At 47.1% G+C, this 18,779-nt stretch overlaps 1 protein-coding gene across 5 annotated transcripts in view; it reads left to right on the top strand.

Annotated features, from left to right (window-relative positions):
- The first annotated feature begins 733 nt into the window (after positions 1–733).
- The window catches only part of MYCBP2 (MYC binding protein 2), a 1,909,483-nt gene continuing 1,891,437 nt past the window's right edge, over positions 734–18,779 (top strand). For all 5 annotated transcript variants that reach the window (XM_078657470.1, XM_078657469.1, XM_078657471.1 and 2 more), the window contains exon 1: positions 734–1,498. In XM_078657470.1, coding sequence (XP_078513596.1) covers positions 1,227–1,498 — 272 coding nt within the window. In that variant the 5' untranslated portion in view covers positions 734–1,226. The remainder of the gene's footprint in view (positions 1,499–18,779) is intronic.

Here is an 18,779-nt window from a genome sequence, read left to right as displayed (position 1 = left end):
TGGTTCATCTGAATGTTGTTTACTTAGCCCTTCAAAGGCATCTATAGATACATTCCATGCCTTCATCACCTGCCTCTCTCCCTGTAAGAATTGTTATCATCGTTGAGAAATATTCAGCAAAGCAAATACAGGCTGTAGAACTAATTGCTTCTATGCGCGCATTCGAGCAGCAGCAGGTTGCATCTGGAAGTCTTTGTATTGGAAAGCTGTGAGTAGTGCTGCTGGTGGTTGGACAGCGATAGAGCTAAAAGTCTACCTTGTTATAATCCCGTTCGAATCCGAAGAAGTCCAACGTTGTTTTCCATCCCACAGACGGAGTACGATTTAATTGAGTAATAGTAACACCCGTTATTTACAACAACACGAACATTATATAAAAACAAGATGTTATTATAGCAGTGGATGATACACCTGACAATATCAAAAAGAAACCGGACATGTGGGAAATCATTCTGCAGTTAGTGTTGCCACGATCTATAAAGCCAGAACTAAAATACCGAGATGTATAGCGACGCTATGTTTTTTTTTTTTTTGCCAAAGGCGCTGGTAATAACTACGTTGAGAACGAGGTTCACTGACAGCGTTCACGTCTCGAAACAAACGTGAACTGTACACGTTGATTGATAGCCGCAATTGGTCGTAGCTGCATTTCCTGTTGCAGTGCAGGAAGCTCGGTGAGCTTTCTCCGGGGCCAACCACCGTGCAGTGCTGAAGCCTTTTTCCCAGCATGCCCAGCTCTGGCGTGTATGTGTGTGCGAAAGGAGATAGACAGGGCGAGCAGGAAAAGAAAATGAAGCTAAGATGGCAGCGCTGAGAGTGCAGCTTTCAGTGGGGCAGGAAAGGAGAGGAAGCCGCCTTCTGCACTGAGACCAAGAGCAGACCGGCGACTGAGGCTGCCCCATCAGACAAAGGAGCCCTGTTGTTTGCCATTGACTTCAACGTGTTTTTTTTTCCGGCGATACAAAGAAAAAAAATAAAAAGGGCGAGCTTTGCAGTACACCGGCAGCTTGGCCGGGTGGGCGTCAAGGAGTCTTTCCCACCCCCGTCCCGGCTGCTTGGTTGCATCTTCCTCTACGGCTGGCTGGGTTAGATGAGCCGTGTCCGCTGGCGACCCAGCTGCGCGGGGGTGACTGCAGGGGCAGCCGCGCTGCCCGGGGAGGGCTTCGCGCCCCGTCCCCATGATTACAGCACCGTAAAGTGACCGCTGCCAGTCGACAACCCGAAGGATGATGTGCGCCGCAGCTGCGGCACCGCCGCCACCCCCACCGCCCCCAACTGCCACTTCCATCGGCCCTGGATTCTTCCCCTTGCACCCGCATCCTTCCTCTTCTTGTAGCCCCGGGCTGGCCATGGGCTCCGAGGGGGGGCTCGGGTCGCAGGCCGCCGACTGCCGGAGTCGTTACCAACTGCTGCTGTCGGGCCGGGCCCTGGCAGATAGGTACCGGCGGATATACACGGCGGCACTCAGCGACAGGGACCAGGGCGGCCACGCCAGCAGGTAAGATGCGCGTCACTCTGGAGGGTGAGGGTAGGGGAAGGAGGACACAGCACCGATCAGAAATGTTTCCTCCTGTCTTGGTAAAGACCCTGTGTGTGGACTGAGTGTGTTGTATGCGCTGGGCACGGGGACCAACGGACGCAGCGGAAGCCTGCGCGGGCTGCACGTGCCGTGGAACGCTGACACCGCCCGGCATCATCAGGCCGCCGGGGCTGAGGCGGTGCCAGCGTCCCAGGAGCGCGTGCCCCCTCTTTCCTGTGTTGTAGGGACACCATGCCCCTCCCGGCAATGTCAGTCTGTAGAACATAATGGCTTAACATTTTCTGCCTTGTCACCAGGAGGTGCACATGCCTCCTCTCGCATGGCTCCGTCGCCAGTGCAGAGGGCATTCCGGGAAATGGGTGGGAGGGGCGGGGTATCCCTCTCCGGGTTTCATTCTCACAACGCCTTCACCGCTTCAGGACAGACGCCCTTTTTGTTGCGAAAGGGCGGGGAGGAGGCGTTGGTGTAGGGATGATAGTAACGGCACGGGTACCTTAATTGTACAGATTCCCACCTATTTCCAACATCACCTTTCCAAAATAGAAACCGTAAAAAAAAAAAAGCCCAGGTTCGTTGCACATATACAACCGCGAGGCCATTTTTCATCCTCCAATAAGCGTGTGGAATTTCTTTTCGTTTCTATTTAATGTTGATACGCAGTTGTTTCCTTGCTGTGCTCACAGTATCAACATCTCACCTTTGTATGGCTTCCTAAAGGCAGTGTTCGCGTTTACGCGGAGTCTCTTTAATTTTACGTCCTTCATCCTTTTTACAACAGTCACATTCCTTGCATAACTACAGATCGTTTTGTTATTCCCTGGATGACATTATCCTGAAAATAATGTTTCGATCTACAGCAAAGCAGTTATCTTCGTGACGTGACCAAGTACATTTTGCTTGCTTGTAAACTGATGTGTCCTTCAACCCTGACATTCACTTGTGCTTTTGTTTGTTGTAGGAGCACGGTCACGTGTTTGGAACACAGTGTACCTGTGTTGTTTTTTTTTTTACCGGAAAGTTCATGTATCTTTATATTGTATTTTTTTTTTCAGGATCCCCTGTTAGCCCCAACTGAGAGTGCTTTTTTGTGGTTGGAGAATCAGCAATACTTTACTTTTTATGTGTTTTATTTTACACCCCCCTCGGCGTCCCCTCCTCCCCCGCCCTATTTAACCCTATGTTCATGTCGAGGTTGCACTTTGTAATGCCCACTCAAGGCAGAGACGCAGCCAGGGTGGAGCTGTCTTGTTTACCACCGGTTGAGGATGGCAGTGCTCGCCCACATCATTTACATTTCGAAGTGCTGGCACGCAGCACGCGCGGTCTGCCTCAAACCTTGGCTTGATGCGTTGACAGGGTGGTGCTGGGTCAGGTCGTGTCTAGATACGGATAACGTCCTCGCAGAAGGTTTCATACGCGCAGATGTGCTCAATCATAGGGTGTTCGCTTTTAGTTGGCCTTCTAAAAGTAGCGTGGAGCCATGACTGTCGGGTGACATCAGACCCTTCTAAGAGATGTTCTTGGAGTAGAATCCCGACGAAGAGCCATATAAGACTCCCGAGGTTGCGTGAATTCAAGGCTGCGATAGTAGTGGTCCCTTAATGCATTGCACACGCTGCACAATGACATCATGGGATTATTTCAGGAGACTGACACAGCGCCGCAGTTTATCTCATCTTCTGCGCGATGCACCTGCATCTTTCAACTAGATCGCTATGGCAGCAGTCCTTTTCATTGGGCCTCAGAGGGCCTCCTTACGTGATGCTTTCCTCTTGGAAATAAGAATGTTCTTCATTATACTGTTGTCCTTTGAGATGGCGACCTGTACTTTGGAAACAAATAACATTTTGATTTATCCTTGATACTTTTATCTTAGTTGCCTCGCAATGTTTCGTTGACGTGAACTGGCACATAAGGTGGCACTGTTTTATCTTATTATTTAATTTAGCAGTATCGATTATCGACCTTTTTCTGCTCTCAAATTTGTATCCCCCCCCTGTTGGCCCCAACTAAGAATGTTTTTTTTTTTTGTGGTTGGAAAATCAGCAGTAAGTTCTGCGAGCTGAATGTATGCAAATATTGAAGAATGAAAACTGTTTTATAGTGGACCTCGTTTTCATTGAGCAAGGCGGCTGTTTTCTCTTGATAGCTGGCACCACCTGTGCTGAATGTTGAGCCTCAAGCCCAAAACAGCTGAACTCCTCCCTAAATCTTTCAGTCACTTTTAAAGTATTTACAGTAAACAGTACACCCGCATTTTAGGTGTGCAGTAACTCATCGCTTTGGTATTGTAGACCTTACTGCTTACACTGAGGCAAATTAAACTTTCAATTGAGACCACAATTGTAATAAATTCCCTGTAGCTTTTATGAATGGCGTGTCCGACATGTCAATATGTTAGAGTTTTGAGGAAATGTCATAAGCCTCCTTTCCTTAGAAAACACAAAAAGGATTGAATGGAAATGCTGGAGTCATTCTGACCCCTTGTACCCTGTGCACATTCTATCACCTCTTATCTTACATGTGCCTTACCAATTGGTGAAAAGTCTAGAAATTCTTTTGCGACTACATACATCTTGATGGGATTAAAGTTGGGTGTTTGTCAGTTTGACTATGTAGACCGCAATAGATCATTTTAGCCTCCTATCGTATGCAACTAATAAAGCAAGTCATTTCTAACCTGCGTCTCCTGGTGCGCGCGAGTTTACACAACTGTTATGTATTGTTCTGTTAACTATTAATTTGTTCCATCAAATCATTTAGACAAAGACTTTGCCCAATCAGTGCACAAGACTTTCTGGTCACTGCAGAGTTGCTTTGACTTGTACTCAACACAAGACCCCTGATGAAGAGCACAGTCGAAATGCATCGGGGCACATGGGCTACATTTTCTCATTGCACTTTCAAAAATTGCCGGAAATGAATATAATATTTACACTAAAAAGTCAAGTTGACAGATTTGATGGTACAAGTGAATAGTTGAAAAGATGAATACATTAATATTTGGAGACACAGCTCTTGGTTGACTTGTGCTTGACTTGTAGCCATTAGTGAACAGAACAAACCATGTGCAGATTGGTCTTGACCCAGTCTCAAGAGGGACTGTCTAGCACAAACAGTTAAGTGGCAACCCAGTTGATCAAGAGCACAAGCATGTGTTTTGACCTTGATGCACCTCATCCATGTGAGCTGCACTCTTTCTTTGTTCTCGTCGTTACCACTCCCCTCAGCGTTTTTCTCCAGCTGTTCAACTCTAGGACTCAGTACTTAATTTTCATCATAGTCTTCAGTGGTCTGTCCAAGACAGCCTAGTCTTGAATGAATGAAAGACCTTCATTCAACACATTGATCATCCATGGGTGCTTTGTTGTTGTAAAGATTAACACGATCACTAAACTGTCAAAATATCGTTGCGTGTCATAAAGGAGCAGATGTCCAAAATGGGGGCTGATTCTCTTGTATGTGCAGACTCACTCGTATACTATTACAGGCTTGTGCTGCTAGAAACAAACCAGCATTGGCAAAGCCAACAAGTTCTGTGTTTAATGTGCTAACTAGAGCTGTTTTGCACTAGTGACACTTGCTGGCCACACTCAGCAGGCTACCGCTAATTTGTCTAAAATAATTAGTAGGCAATCGCGGACAGAAACTGAACGCGAATGAGCTTACAGAACACTACAACAAAGCAGTCGTGGATACCCTGGACCTCCTGACCCCGCTGAAGCTTAAAAACCAAAGAACTATTCCTTCCAAATCATGGTTCAATTCTGAGCTTAATAATGAAAGACGCTCACTTAGACGGACGGAAAGAACATGGAGGCAACACCCTACCCCTTTGCACCTAGCTCGCAAGATCATCTTATAAAAAACACATCTTTAAACAACAATCATTGAAAATGCAATAGGTCTCGCAATAGAAGAGTTTGACCTTTTTGGTTTTGCAAATGGATGAGTGGCGTTGCGTGGGTGAGTGGCGTTGCGTGGGTGAGTGGCGTTGCGTGGGTGAGTGGCGTTGCGTGGGTGAGTGGCGTTGCGTGGGTGAGTGGCGTTGCGTGTGTGAGTGGCGTTGCGTGTGTGAGTGGCGTTGCGTGTGTGAGTGGCATTGGGTGTGTGAGTGACTGTGCTGCCTGTGGCGAGTGCAAACTACAATCAATTGGCACAGATTAAAATAATATTTTTAAAACATGATTTTATTATGCCAGTTTCAAAACAACTAGTAGTTTCACTTAACCTGCATTAACAGTAGCACTTGGAATATAGGTATTTAAACTCTTTGATGTCGCACATACGGCATTGAGTTGGGAGATCAACAGCTGAGCTGTACATTTTCAGTTTTGCGTGTAATTGTGTTATATCTAGGGAGACAGACGGACGTGAAAGTGATCGGGGGAGGAGGGGGGTGGGGAGCACGTGAGTGGTGTATGTATGTGCCTAAGCGAGGTGCTTGGGAGAGCGAGGCTGTCCAGGAGGGAGGGGGAAAAGGGAGGGGTTATGGCAAGCAGGGGGCCTGATTATGGCCACAGCTTGAAGTCTCCGCATGCTGGCAAATGGTGATGAGGCAGAGAGTCTTTGATTCAGAGTTGTACTTCTGGATTGCTTTACTTAGGGAGGAGCCAGACAAGCATGAGGGCCTTTGAAAGTCGGTAGTATAGACGATGTATGTGCCTAAGCGAGGTGCTTGGGAGAGCGAGGCTGTCCAGGAGGGAGGGGGAAAAGGGAGGGGTTATGGCAAGCAGGGGGCCTGATTATGGCCACAGCTTGAAGTCTTTGAAGTCTCCGCATGCTGGCAAATGGTGATGAGGCAGAGAGTCTTTGATTCAGAGTTGTACTTCTGGATTGCTTTACTTAGGGAGGAGCCAGACAAGCATGAGGGCCTTTGAAAGTCGGTAGTATAGACGGTATGTGAATGGCGACTTTGGGTGATGTTATCATACATGGTTCATGGCCCTGCACTGCAGAGCCGGCATAGCGGAAACGCTTTATTATTTACTGTCAACGAGAACTGAAGGCGAGGGTGCTAGGCAAAATGCAAATCTGGCGGGCGAGACAGTGCAGTGGCCCGAAGATGGGGGGTTGGGTAGTGTGGGGTAAACAAGAGCCACCCAGCAGCACGTGAGCGGGAGGCACCACTTGTAGGGGGTGGATGTGAAGAGGACTCGTCCCTGTGCACGCGAAAGTGAAAGCAGCGGCCGCATCAAAAGTGTGCAAATTTAAAATACAAACTGCAACGAAGTAGAGCATCAAAAAGAACCCGCTGTAGACTTACTGCAATTTGAGAGATGCTGTCGCGTGAAGGGACAAACTGAGTGTGTTACTGCAGTAGAAAGTGAAGAAAGGCAAACCAAGATGAAAAAAAAGTTAAAACAAGAATAAGACAAAAAGAGACAAGACGGAGGGAAGGCAGAGAAGGGGAGGGGGAGGAGAAATGCGACACGGCGGGCAGGGGAGGGGGCGGAGCGGGGAGAGGGTGTGAAAGCAGCAGGGGCCTGGAGTGCGGCTGAGGGAACTGAAGAAATGCGACACGGCAGGCAGGGGAGGGGGCGGAGCGGGGGTGTGGGAGGAGTGCGCCTGAGGGAAAAAACATGCAAGGCAGGCGGCTGGGGGCATGTGCACGCGCTTTTAAGCTCAATGCGCATGCGCATTGAGCTTGAATTTCACGGGCACTGCAAGGAATCGCCACGATTTCTTGCAAGTTGGTTAAAGACTGTTTAAGCCCCCATAGTCTCGCAAGCTCGATGCGCATGCGCATCGACAGGCGAGACCTAAAAAGCATCCTTTTTCTGAGCACAACTGGACTGAGCCAAAAATAGACCCAAAGAACTGTTTAACTTTGTTCGCAATCAAACCTCATCCACTCCTCCTATACTTCTGGCCTCGACCACTAGATGCGAAGAAATAGCCCTCTTTTTCTCTGAAAAAATTGCTAGAATAGAACAATCCTTCCTCCATACTCAGACCCCTACCTCCATTTTTGACATCTCCCCTAACTCACCTGCATCCCTCCCACCACCCCCTGCTCCCTCCATGATCCTACATAACATTGATCTCCCGATCCCCTCCATTCCCTCCTCCCTCCACAACTCCAATCCCCCTAACACTCTCCTTAAAAATAACGCCACCTGGCATAATTTCCAGCCAGTTACTGAAAGAGATGTCATTGACATCATTGTGAAACTTAAACCCTCCTCCCACACCAAAGACCCCCCCTCCCCTCTAAAGTTGTCCAAAATCTCAAACACATCATTACCCCTTCCTGGACCTCGATCATTAACACTTCCCTAGCCACCGGCTGTGTCCCCTCCTCCCTACAACTGGGCCAAATCACCCCATTCTCAAAAACCCTACTGCCGACCCTAATGACCTCAACAGCTTCCGTCCTATTTCCAATCTGCCCCTTCTCTCGAAAGCCCTGGAAAAATGTGTCCTTCTTCAGCTTGACAGACACATTGAACTTTTTAACTTACTTGACACCCTCCAATCGGGCTTCAGGAAAGGTTGCAGCACTGAAACCGCCATGCTTAACATTGTAGATGACATTCACCACTCCCTCGACAATTGCGAATCTAGCCTATTGATCCTCCTCGATCTCTCCGCAGCGTTCGATACCGTTAACCATTCTGTTCTACTCAAAGTCCTTAGAGAACGATTCGGCCTTAATGGTATGACTCGTAATTGGTTTGTCTCATGCCTGCAACACCGTGCTCAACAAATTAAAATCCAAAACTGCTTATCGAACCCCTCCCCCATTTTTCTAGGAGTTCCGCAAGGATCCATACTCTCTCCCTCTCTCTTTAACCTCTTCATGGAACCCCTCACCCTCATTCTCAAACAAGCCGGGATCAACTACCATCTTTACGCTGACGATACTCAACTCTACCATAAGATAAAAACCCATGCTGACATCCTCCACCTCAACAACACCCTCCTCAAAATTCAAGCCTGGTTCCACTCGAACCACCTCAAACTTAACCCTAAAAAACTAAAATTATTCTTTTCTCCCCAAAAAAACAACCAGCTCCCCGTTCAAAATTGGATCACAGACCTTAATGCCCTCAACTGCCCCTTGTCCCTAGCCACCTCAGTCAAATCCTTGGGCATCTCCCTTGACAACCGCCTATCTCTCAACGTACACATCAAAAACTCTGCCAAAGGAGCCCTCCTTACCCTCCGTAACCTTAAGAGAATTAAGCCCTTCATGCCAATTGATGATTTTAAACTAGCAGTTCAATCTCTTGTTCTATCGCGCATTGATTACGGCAATGCCATCCTCACCGGAATTCCCAAAACACACCTGGCACCTCTAAAATCAGTGCTCAACCTTGCGGCCAGGCTTATCACAGACTGCAAACGATTTGACCACATCTATCCCTCAAAACCCTCAAATGGCTCCCAATTGAAGGCAGATCCACTTATAAAACCGCCTGCATTACGCACAAAATCCTCCACCAAAACACTCCCACATATCTTGCTATCAAATTGACCAAAGCAGGCTGCACGCGATCCCTGAGAAGCTCTAACACCCTCCTACTTATCCCCCCTTCAGAAAAAGAATTCCACTCAGTCACGCTCCTTTTCAGGCAATGCCCCTCTTATTTGGAATGCCCTCCCACCAGACCTCCGTTGTAACCCGTCCTACCCCAGCTTCAAAAAAGAGCTCCAACTTCTTCTCCTTAATAAATACTGGGGCTTCTAACTACCTCCCGAGTGGCCTCGCCTTCCTCCGCATCCCCCCACCCAGCAGCTCCGCCTACGGCTAGTGAACTCCCTCCTGCCCCCCTCTCCTTCCCTTCCCCTTCAATCTTATCACCTTCCCTCCCCTCCTTGCCTCTCCTTTACCTCCCGTTTCTTACTACACCTTATGACCTTCAGTATTTCTTGCACATTTTTTATCCTTCTTGCTTCTAGGTATATTTCATCAAACCTTCCCACCAAACTGCGACCTCTATATTGTATATCTTATTGTGTTTAGCAATTGTTTTTTACTTTTCATCTTGTGTAACCTTTATCCTATGTGGTGGAATGCTTATTTTTGAATCCACTTTCTGTACTTATACACACTGTACCTGTATTTAAACACCTTTCTGTTACAATTGTAAAGCGCTCTGATACCTCTGGGTCCAGCCAGCGCTATATAAAACCTCTAAAATAAATAAAATAAAATAAAGCAACTGCTTCTCAATGTTAAGTTTCAGGGTATTCATTTTCTTCCAGTCTGCCACTGCCCGTATATACCATTAGAAATGGGCTTGTATCTGCAGCAGATCACCACACTGCTCCATAGCCTGTTTATCGTGACCCTGAGTCATCCATATGAAACTAAATAATCTAACTAGTTGTTCAACTGAAGCCACCTACCTATTGAACAATGTACGGCTCAGAGGTGAACCCTGGAGCACACCATGGGCAAGCTTCATAAATGAACATTGGTACGAAGTAAGCTTCATAGCCTATGAGTGATGTACCAACGAAGACATCCATTTCAGAGCCTGTCTTTGGAAACTCTCCCCTGACAGACAAATTGACAAGCCTGAATCACTCAGACTCAGTATGCAGGTGCAAGATGTTCAGTTTGGCCCGGCTTGTAACTCGGCTAAATTGCCGCTACAGTAAGTCATTGCCACAGTCAGTGCCATCCGTTTTCCAAGCATATTTTGGTAATTTGCACTCGGTCGAGCCTCTCTGCCTGCCTTCTTTCTGGTTGGTTTTGCACACATTCTCCACCAAGAACTAGAAGCACCGAGAGAACATTCGGTGGGAAATGTCAAAAATCTGTGGAAGTTTTTTTTAATGTTCATATCTGCAGCAAGCCATGAGTTTCTTTAGAAAACGGTGCTGCAGATTTCTTATGTCTCTACCTAGTAATGCTTTTATAACGGCGTTTCCATCATCTACCAGACTACTTCCCCTCCCTTTTTAGGTCTCGCCTGTCGATGCGCATGCGCATCGAGCTTGCGAGCCTATTGCGGCTTAAACAACTTTTAACTAAGAAGCAAGGAATCGTGGCGATTCCTTGCAGTGCCCGTGACTTTTAAGCTCAATGCACATGTGCATTGAGCTTAAAAGCGCGTGCACAGCCGCAATCGCCATCTGTTCCTCTCTCCCGCATTCCTCCGACACCTTTTGAAGTGAAGCTTAGCTTCACTTCAAAGGCCCGGCTTCTTAACACCCACATGCCGCTCTCCCCGCTCCGCCCCCTCCCCTGCCCGCCTTGTTTTTCTGGCACTCGTCCTCTACTCGTCTTAAGCTCCGTGCCCTTTTTCCGACAGCTGACCCCCCCTCCCCCCCGCACCGCCAGCTCTGCGGCACAGAACCAGTAACATCCAGCGAAACCATAATCTTGTGAAAATGAAAGGGTTATTAAGAAAGAGCAGATAATTACTGTGGCTTCTTAAACACATGGTTTCGTGTCCCACAACGTATTTGCTGAGATTACTTGGAATAAAAGAAGGCGTTCAATTAGGATTGAGAATGATGCGTGTCAATTTGCCAACACCCTTCGAATTGTTTTTACTTTTTTTCCAAATTTATCTTTGTTCGGTGAGACATCGTAAACCGCGCCTCCTTTGTAGCCGATGCCGCAGCGCTATCGTCCGATGAACTATTGCAACGTTTCATTTGGAGCTTTACAATGCTTTCCTGAGCTTCCTAGTTGGCATCATGTTCTTGTGCTGTAACAAAGTCCCTTTTCATTAAATAATCTTCCTCAGTTGGAGCACGTGACCAGTCGTCACAGATGGTTTAAATTACTTGTTTTCTCACGGCCGAGGCCGTGAGCTACATCAAAGTGTTCGGCTCCCCGACCCCTGCTTCACGGACGCTTCTCAGGCCACCAGCCTGCCCAATATATTTATTTTGCATAGCTCTGTCTTGTTCACTACGTTTCCTTGGGTGCATGGACGGTCCAGCAGAACACGACTTTCTCACCCTCACTCACCCTCAACACTTCACCCTCAACCCCTCACTCACCCTCACTCTCACTCACCCTCTCACCCTCAACCCCTCAGCCTCATCCTCACTCACCCTCACCCTCACTTACCCTCAACCCCTCACCCTCACTCACCCTCACCCTCACTCACCCTCAACCCCTCACACTCACTCACCCTCACCCTCACTCACCCTCAACACCTCACCCTCAATCACCCTCACCCTCACCCTCACTCACCCTCAACCCCTCACCCTCACTCACCCTCAACCCCTCACCCTCACTCACCCTCAACTCCTCACCCACCCTCACTCACCCTCACTCACCCTCACTCACCCTCACTCACCCTCACTCACCCTCACTCACCCTCACTCACCCTCACTCACCCTCACTCACCCTCACTCACCCTCACTCACCCTCACTCACCCTCACTCACCCTCACTCACCCTCACTCACCCTCACTCACCCTCACTCACCCTCACTCACCCTCACTCACCCTCACTCACCCTCACCCACCCTCACCCACCCTCACCCACCCTCACCCACCCTCACCCACCCTCACCCACCCTCAACGCCTCACCCTCAACCCCTCACCCTCACTCACCCTCACTCACCCTCAACACTTCACCCTCAACCCCTCACTCACCCTCACTCACCCTCACTCACCCTCACTCACCCTCACTCACCCTCACTCACCCTCACTCACCCTCACTCACCCTCACTCACCCTCACTCACCCTCACTCACCCTCACTCACCCTCACTCACCCTCACTCACCCTCACTCACCCTCACTCACCCTCACTCACCCTCACTCACCCTCACTCACACTCACCCTCACTCACCCTCACTCACACTCACCCTCACTCACCCTCACTCACCCTCACTCACCCTCACTCACCCTCACTCACCCTCACTCACCCTCACTCACCCTCACTCACCCTCACTCACCCTCACTCACCCTCACTCACCCTCACTCACCCTCACTCACCCTCAACACTTCACCCTCAACCCCTCACTCACCCTCACTCTCACTCACCCTCTCACCCTCAACCCCTCAGCCTCATCCTCACTCACCCTCACTTACCCTCAACCCCTCACCCTCACTCACCCTCACCCTCACTCACCCTCAACCCCTCACACTCACTCACCCTCAACCCCTCACACTCACTCACCCTCACCCTCACTCACCCTCAACACCTCACCCTCAATCACCCTCACCCTCACCCTCACTCACCCTCAACCCCTCACCCTCACTCACCCTCAACCCCTCACCCTCACTCACCCTCAACTCCTCACCCACTCTCAATCCCTCACCCTCACTCACCCTCACTCACCCTCACTCACCCTCACTCACCCTCACTCACCCTCACTCACCCTCACTCACCCTCACTCACCCTCACTCACCCTCACTCACCCTCACTCACCCTCACTCACCCTCACTCACCCTCCCTCACTCACCCTCACTCACCCTCACTCACCCTCACCCACCCTCACCCACCCTCAACGCCTCACCCTCAACCCCTCACCCTCACTCACCCTCACTCACCCTCAACACTTCACCCTCAACCCCTCACTCACCCTCACTCACCCTCAACACTTCACCCTCAACCCCTCACTCACCCTCACTCACCCTCACTCACCCTCACTCACCCTCACTCACCCTCACTCACCCTCACTCACCCTCACTCACCCTCACTCACCCTCACTCACCCTCACTCACCCTCACTCACCCTCACTCACCCTCACTCACCCTCACTCACCCTCACTCACCCTCACTCACCCTCACTCACCCTCACTCACCCTCACTCACCCTCACTCACCCTCACTCACCCTCACTCACCCTCACTCACCCTCACTCACCCTCACTCACCCTCACTCACCCTCACTCACCCTCACTCACCCTCACTCACCCTCACTCACCCTCACTCACCCTCACTCACCCTCACTCACCCTCACTCACCCTCACTCACCCTCACTCACCCTCAACCCCTCAGCCTCATCCTCACTCACCCTCACTTACCCTCACTCACCCTCACTCACCCTCACTCACCCTCACTCACCCTCACTCACCCTCACTCACCCTCACTCACCCTCACTCACCCTCAACCCCTCAGCCTCATCCTCACTCACCCTCACCCTCACTTACCCTCAACCCCTCAGCCTCATCCTCACTCACCCTCACCCTCACTTACCCTCAACCCCTCACCCTCACTCACCCTCACCCACCCTCAACCCCTCACACTCACTCACCCTCCCTCACCCTCCCTCACCCTCACAACACATATTGTGTTACAATAGGTGTCACATTTGCGAAAGATAAAACTATCTAGGGATGTAGCATAACGACCAGAGCTGCCATATAAGTAACGTAAATACAAAACATGTTGCATTCCAAATGCTATAGGTGTCACATTTGCAAAAGTTATAACTATTGGCATTGTAAATGACAAAGCCATCAATTTAGCAATTTTAACAACGAAAAAAGAAATAAATTATGTCATTTACAAGACCAATAACTACAACTTTTCTAATGCGAGGCCTATTGCATTCCAACGCCACTCACACACGCAACGCCACTCACACACGCAACGCCACTCACACACGCAACGCCACTCACACACGCCACTCATCCACGCAACGCCACTCATCCACGCAACACCACTCATCCATTTGCAAAACGAAAAATGTCAAACTCTTCTATTGCGAGACCTATTGCATTTTCAATGCTTGTTATATTATAAAATACAGGACCAGTACCCGTAGGGATCAGTTGGCACTTGCCAAACATAGGATTTGGCCTAAGTGTTACTTTATAGTGCTGTTCGCGGTAGCGCCAACATTAAGCAGTATGTTCAGCCTGGCTAGCGCAAAGCCACTTCTGAAGCATGGAAAATAGCAGGATTTAGGACCGCTGTTCACAAGATAACTTGAATTGGGCTCATTGTGGTAGGTGCAAAATGCAGCATGGTGATAATTCACAAAGATTTGCATAGCAACACCTACTGTGAGAAATGCGAAATGCACTGTTGCACGCTTGCGAAGATAATGCAGACATTATTAGTACATTTTGCAACTGTTAGTTGCTCATAACAGCTAACTTGCTTTTTTATGGTGCTTCATATTTCACATCTTTTGCTTTTAAGTGCTGCAAATAAAGAATGTTACTATTACTCAATTTAATGGTAATCAATTGTCTGCCCCTGCATTTTACTTATTGTTTGGTGTATGAGGTAGAAACACAACCACTGTTGCGTACCTTGGGGTGTTTGTTGAGTCCAATGTATTTAGACCCTGCACCTATTCAGTGAATTCATGAAGCTACTGAACAGTTTAAAGGCAAAATACACTTAACATTTCTAATGTATGTGAGTTTGCATGTTCTGAAACCTCTAATGATTTTCTGCATAACCTACATGCGAAAATCAGACTCGAGCCTACAAATTCTCAAACACAGGATAGCAACAGCAGATTGTATGTCTTCTCTATGCCTCATTTATGTCATTATTTTAAAAGTGATGGGGAATAGAACATTGTGTTCGGTCTTGCAAGCTGACAGCCTATTGTAAACTTGTGGTGGGCTAACAGCTCTCCCATTGCTTACCATCGGTTGGCTTTATTGAGACTTTAATTTCTTGCTTTGTAGTCGATTGATTGCTTTTCTGGTCTTTTGTTTGTCCCTGTGATAGATCAAGCTATCTTATAATGTGGGTTCTCGCATGTTTTTCGAGGTTAGAACCCTATCAGATAAAGAAGAGACTACTAGTCAAATGGGAGACAGTTGGAAGATGCATTTGGATGCATGTTTTATATTTATTAAAGCTCTCGATCTGAAAGCCACCTGGAATTCTTTGTTCTGAATGTTAAAGGGCCGGCACCATACAGGTGACACAGGATGAGCATGCAGATCCATACCTGCATAGCACATGTTCAAATGTCCCTTCTTGTCACATTCATTACAAAACATTTGTAAAACAGAACATTCATTTGTGGCCTTGCTTACCACACCTAAAACGGTGTCCTGAAAAACGGTGTTTTTTCAGTTGCTTCAATTTTCCTCATTTTTTTGGTATGGTCTTTTTATTCGTTATATCATACAGTATCTTTCAACAAGCACAGTACAGTGGCATAGTCCATATACATGCAAGTAGTCCATATTCCATCAGTAGCAGCTGGCAGACCATGTTAGCCGAAAAAACAAACTGCAGACCAACAACTATTGCAGTATTCTCACATAGTCTTGAATATTACCCTACGTTGACATGAGGAGGCCAGACACTTTCAGTTTGACCCCAGCGTCATGTTCACTGCATGTAAGTTCTGACCCACAGCGCTTCTATATTAATTATTCCCACAGTGCTTTCGGCGGTGCTTGTCAGAGTCCGTGCTCCTCCTACACATCGTGTGTGCCTCTTTCCTGTGTGCTTTCTCCTCATGCCACTTCATCCCCTTCTTCTATGTTCTGATGCATGTCAGTTTTCCTTAATTGCACAAACTCTACTACATTGCTTTCCCTTGTAATTGTCTTGGTATTTATCACTGCTCAATTTACTCACATATTTAACTGTGTGTCCCCCTCCCCTTTTTTTGCTACTGCTATCACCCCCTCTACAAATGGTTCTTCCTTCATTGAGCGCTCTTCTCTAGTTTTGCAGCTAATGCACTTTAATATAAATTGATCTTATTCTTTTCTCTGTAGATGCTCCAGATTTGCATGTGGATGCTAGTTTAATTGGACATTTCACATAGTCTTCAATTGATTCGTCCCTTCATTGAGCTCTTAATCCAGAATCATGTTGCTCCAGAATTGTACTAACTAACTCTGGGCAAACAATAGCAGTCCAATTTTAGTATCCAACATTAATACTTGTTCAATGCTCTCCCTTCTTCCTGCATTAGTTCTGGTAATGTTTCTAATATTTTCTGCCCCATCACACCTAATCAATGAAGCAGTAGTCAATATTTCTGTTTTTCACATAAGTTGGTTCCACAAACTCTTGCATAGTTTATAAATCACCTTTTTTCTATTTGCTCCAACGTACTGGTTCTGTTAGAAAAAATGGTGGTGGTGTGACATTCTGCATTTGTATACTAATTATAATTAACAGTGACTTCTTAAATTGGCATCCAGAAGAGAGTGCATTTTAAATGACAGAAGATTAATATCTAGACTTAAGTTTGTAGGTGTGCCTGCCGCAGAGCTTTTTTTTGGGGGGGGGGCGAGGGGGAGAGGTGATGTATTGATGTATCTTATAATGTGAATTGTACATTGAGTTTTGGGTATAGAACTATATGAGGTCAAGAAGAGATTATTATTCAAGTGGAGGGCATTTGTAAGATGTACTTGGCTGGATGATATGTATTCATTAAAGATATGGACTTAATTCTGGCTAGGAGTCTTTGTTCTAGATGCAAAAGGGCCGACACCAGAGTCCTTTTCATGGAGCATGTCCTCTTTAAGTTCCTTTTGATTGGCAGAATTGTTTCCTTTCATAGCTCAGTTAGTGATCTGCTTTTTTCTTTTTTAGTCAACACTTCATGAAAGTGCACATGTTTTTCAGTTCTCTCACTCTTATTACCCCCCCCCCCCCCCCCCAATACCCACCCCATGCTATTTTGCTCTCCCCCTCTCCCTGCTTTTCCGTTAAAGAACGGAAATAGGGATATTTCTGTTTGGATATGGCTGAATAGCAGACTTTGATGGTTGTTTTATTATAATCTCCTGTATTCCATATAGGGCTTGAAAGTACAATCATTGGCACCCAAAGGCGTTTATGGTGCTGGGGAAAGGGCCATCTGCTGCACTCACTCTGCATGCAACTGTGGCAGAAGCATGCCACTTCTCCTGGAGGCCCAGAATTGTGCTCCCTGTGCTAGTACAGATGATCAAATGTCTGAATCCTGTGTAAAGTAAACTAGGCCTTGAAAAACGTTCACCTTACGTTCTGACACGTTCTTGTTCTTTTATAATTTTTGTTCAGACTTTCCTGAGTGAAAAGTATTTCAAAATAAACCATTTTATTTATAAAGATTAAAAACATTGAATTCAATGTACGGTTTTTAGATGTCTGAGATGTTTGGTTTTGCTCCAGAAATTCAAAATATGTATTTTCTTTTTATTTTCTAAACAATACTTTACACGCAAACATTGGTAAAGCCTACAACTGAACTCCTGCATTAAAAAGGCAGGACCTACTGGCTTTGCTAGTGCTTGTTATTTACTTGAATTGGTTACATACTGTTCTATTCAGGAATAGAGGTCGTGGATTTCGTACAGTGATTAAAATGTCATCTGCATATTGAACGTACTTCAGTGCTCTTGCCTTAAACATGCTGATGCTTCTACACTCGGACACCTGGGTGCAGGTGAAATTAGGCGGTGGCACCCACATTTCCTCGCAAGTACCAACAACAAAAGAACTGAAACAGGGTTGTGTGTTTGCACCAACCCTGTTCAATTTATTTATGGCTGATCTTCCAAATGCGCTTGACGCCTGTAACTCCCACGCTCCATGGGTGAGAGGGAGAACTTTAACCAATCTCTTGTACGCAGATAAGGTAGTTCTGCTCAGTCATACTTATGTCGGTCTCCAACACCTACTAACTGAAATGCAGAAATACGCTACAGAAAATAACTTAAAAATAAACCTGAGCAAGACAAGGACAATGTCAATAAATAGCAAAAAGAACACACAGAAGAACTGGTTCCTTGGCGGCACTAAAATTGACCATGCTTGTGAGTATAAGTACCTAGGAGTCCTATTTGACAAGGAAAGGTCATTTTGGCATCAAAAAGAGGAAATAAGAAGGCAAGGTCTGTTGATTGCCCTGACGATGAAAAATCGGGCAAACCAATTGACGGAACCGACTTTGACCCCGCTTTTGAAGGTAGTTCAGGACAAACTTCTCCCCTCGATTACTTATGGTAGCGAGGCGATGCGGGGAAGAGATGCTAAAGAGGTTGGACAGTACGCTGGTTAAAGCTCATAGAACTATGTTCTGCCTTCTGTATTACACATCACCTGCGCAAATAAGGCTGGAGTTTAGCCTCCAACAACAAATCTTAGCCAGGTATGGTGCATATATCATCTGTTGGCACAAGATAAGAAGTGCCACTACAAACACGCTTAACTATTTGTTGTGGCATGATCTACAACACAGGGAGTTCTCTCAGGCAAGAAACCATCTTCAGTTAGCCTTGGATTCTACTAAACTCTATGGACTCTGGGATGCGCAACTCTGCTACCTCAATTAAATTGTTTTTTTCTGGAAAACATGAAACTAATTTCCTTATTGGAGGAGAAGGTGAGCTTCTTGAAA

This window comes from Lissotriton helveticus, chromosome 8 (assembly GCF_964261635.1).
Source record: "Lissotriton helveticus chromosome 8, aLisHel1.1, whole genome shotgun sequence".
Lineage (NCBI taxonomy): Eukaryota > Metazoa > Chordata > Amphibia > Caudata > Salamandridae > Lissotriton > Lissotriton helveticus.
This window is presented reverse-complemented; position numbering and strand designations above follow the sequence as displayed.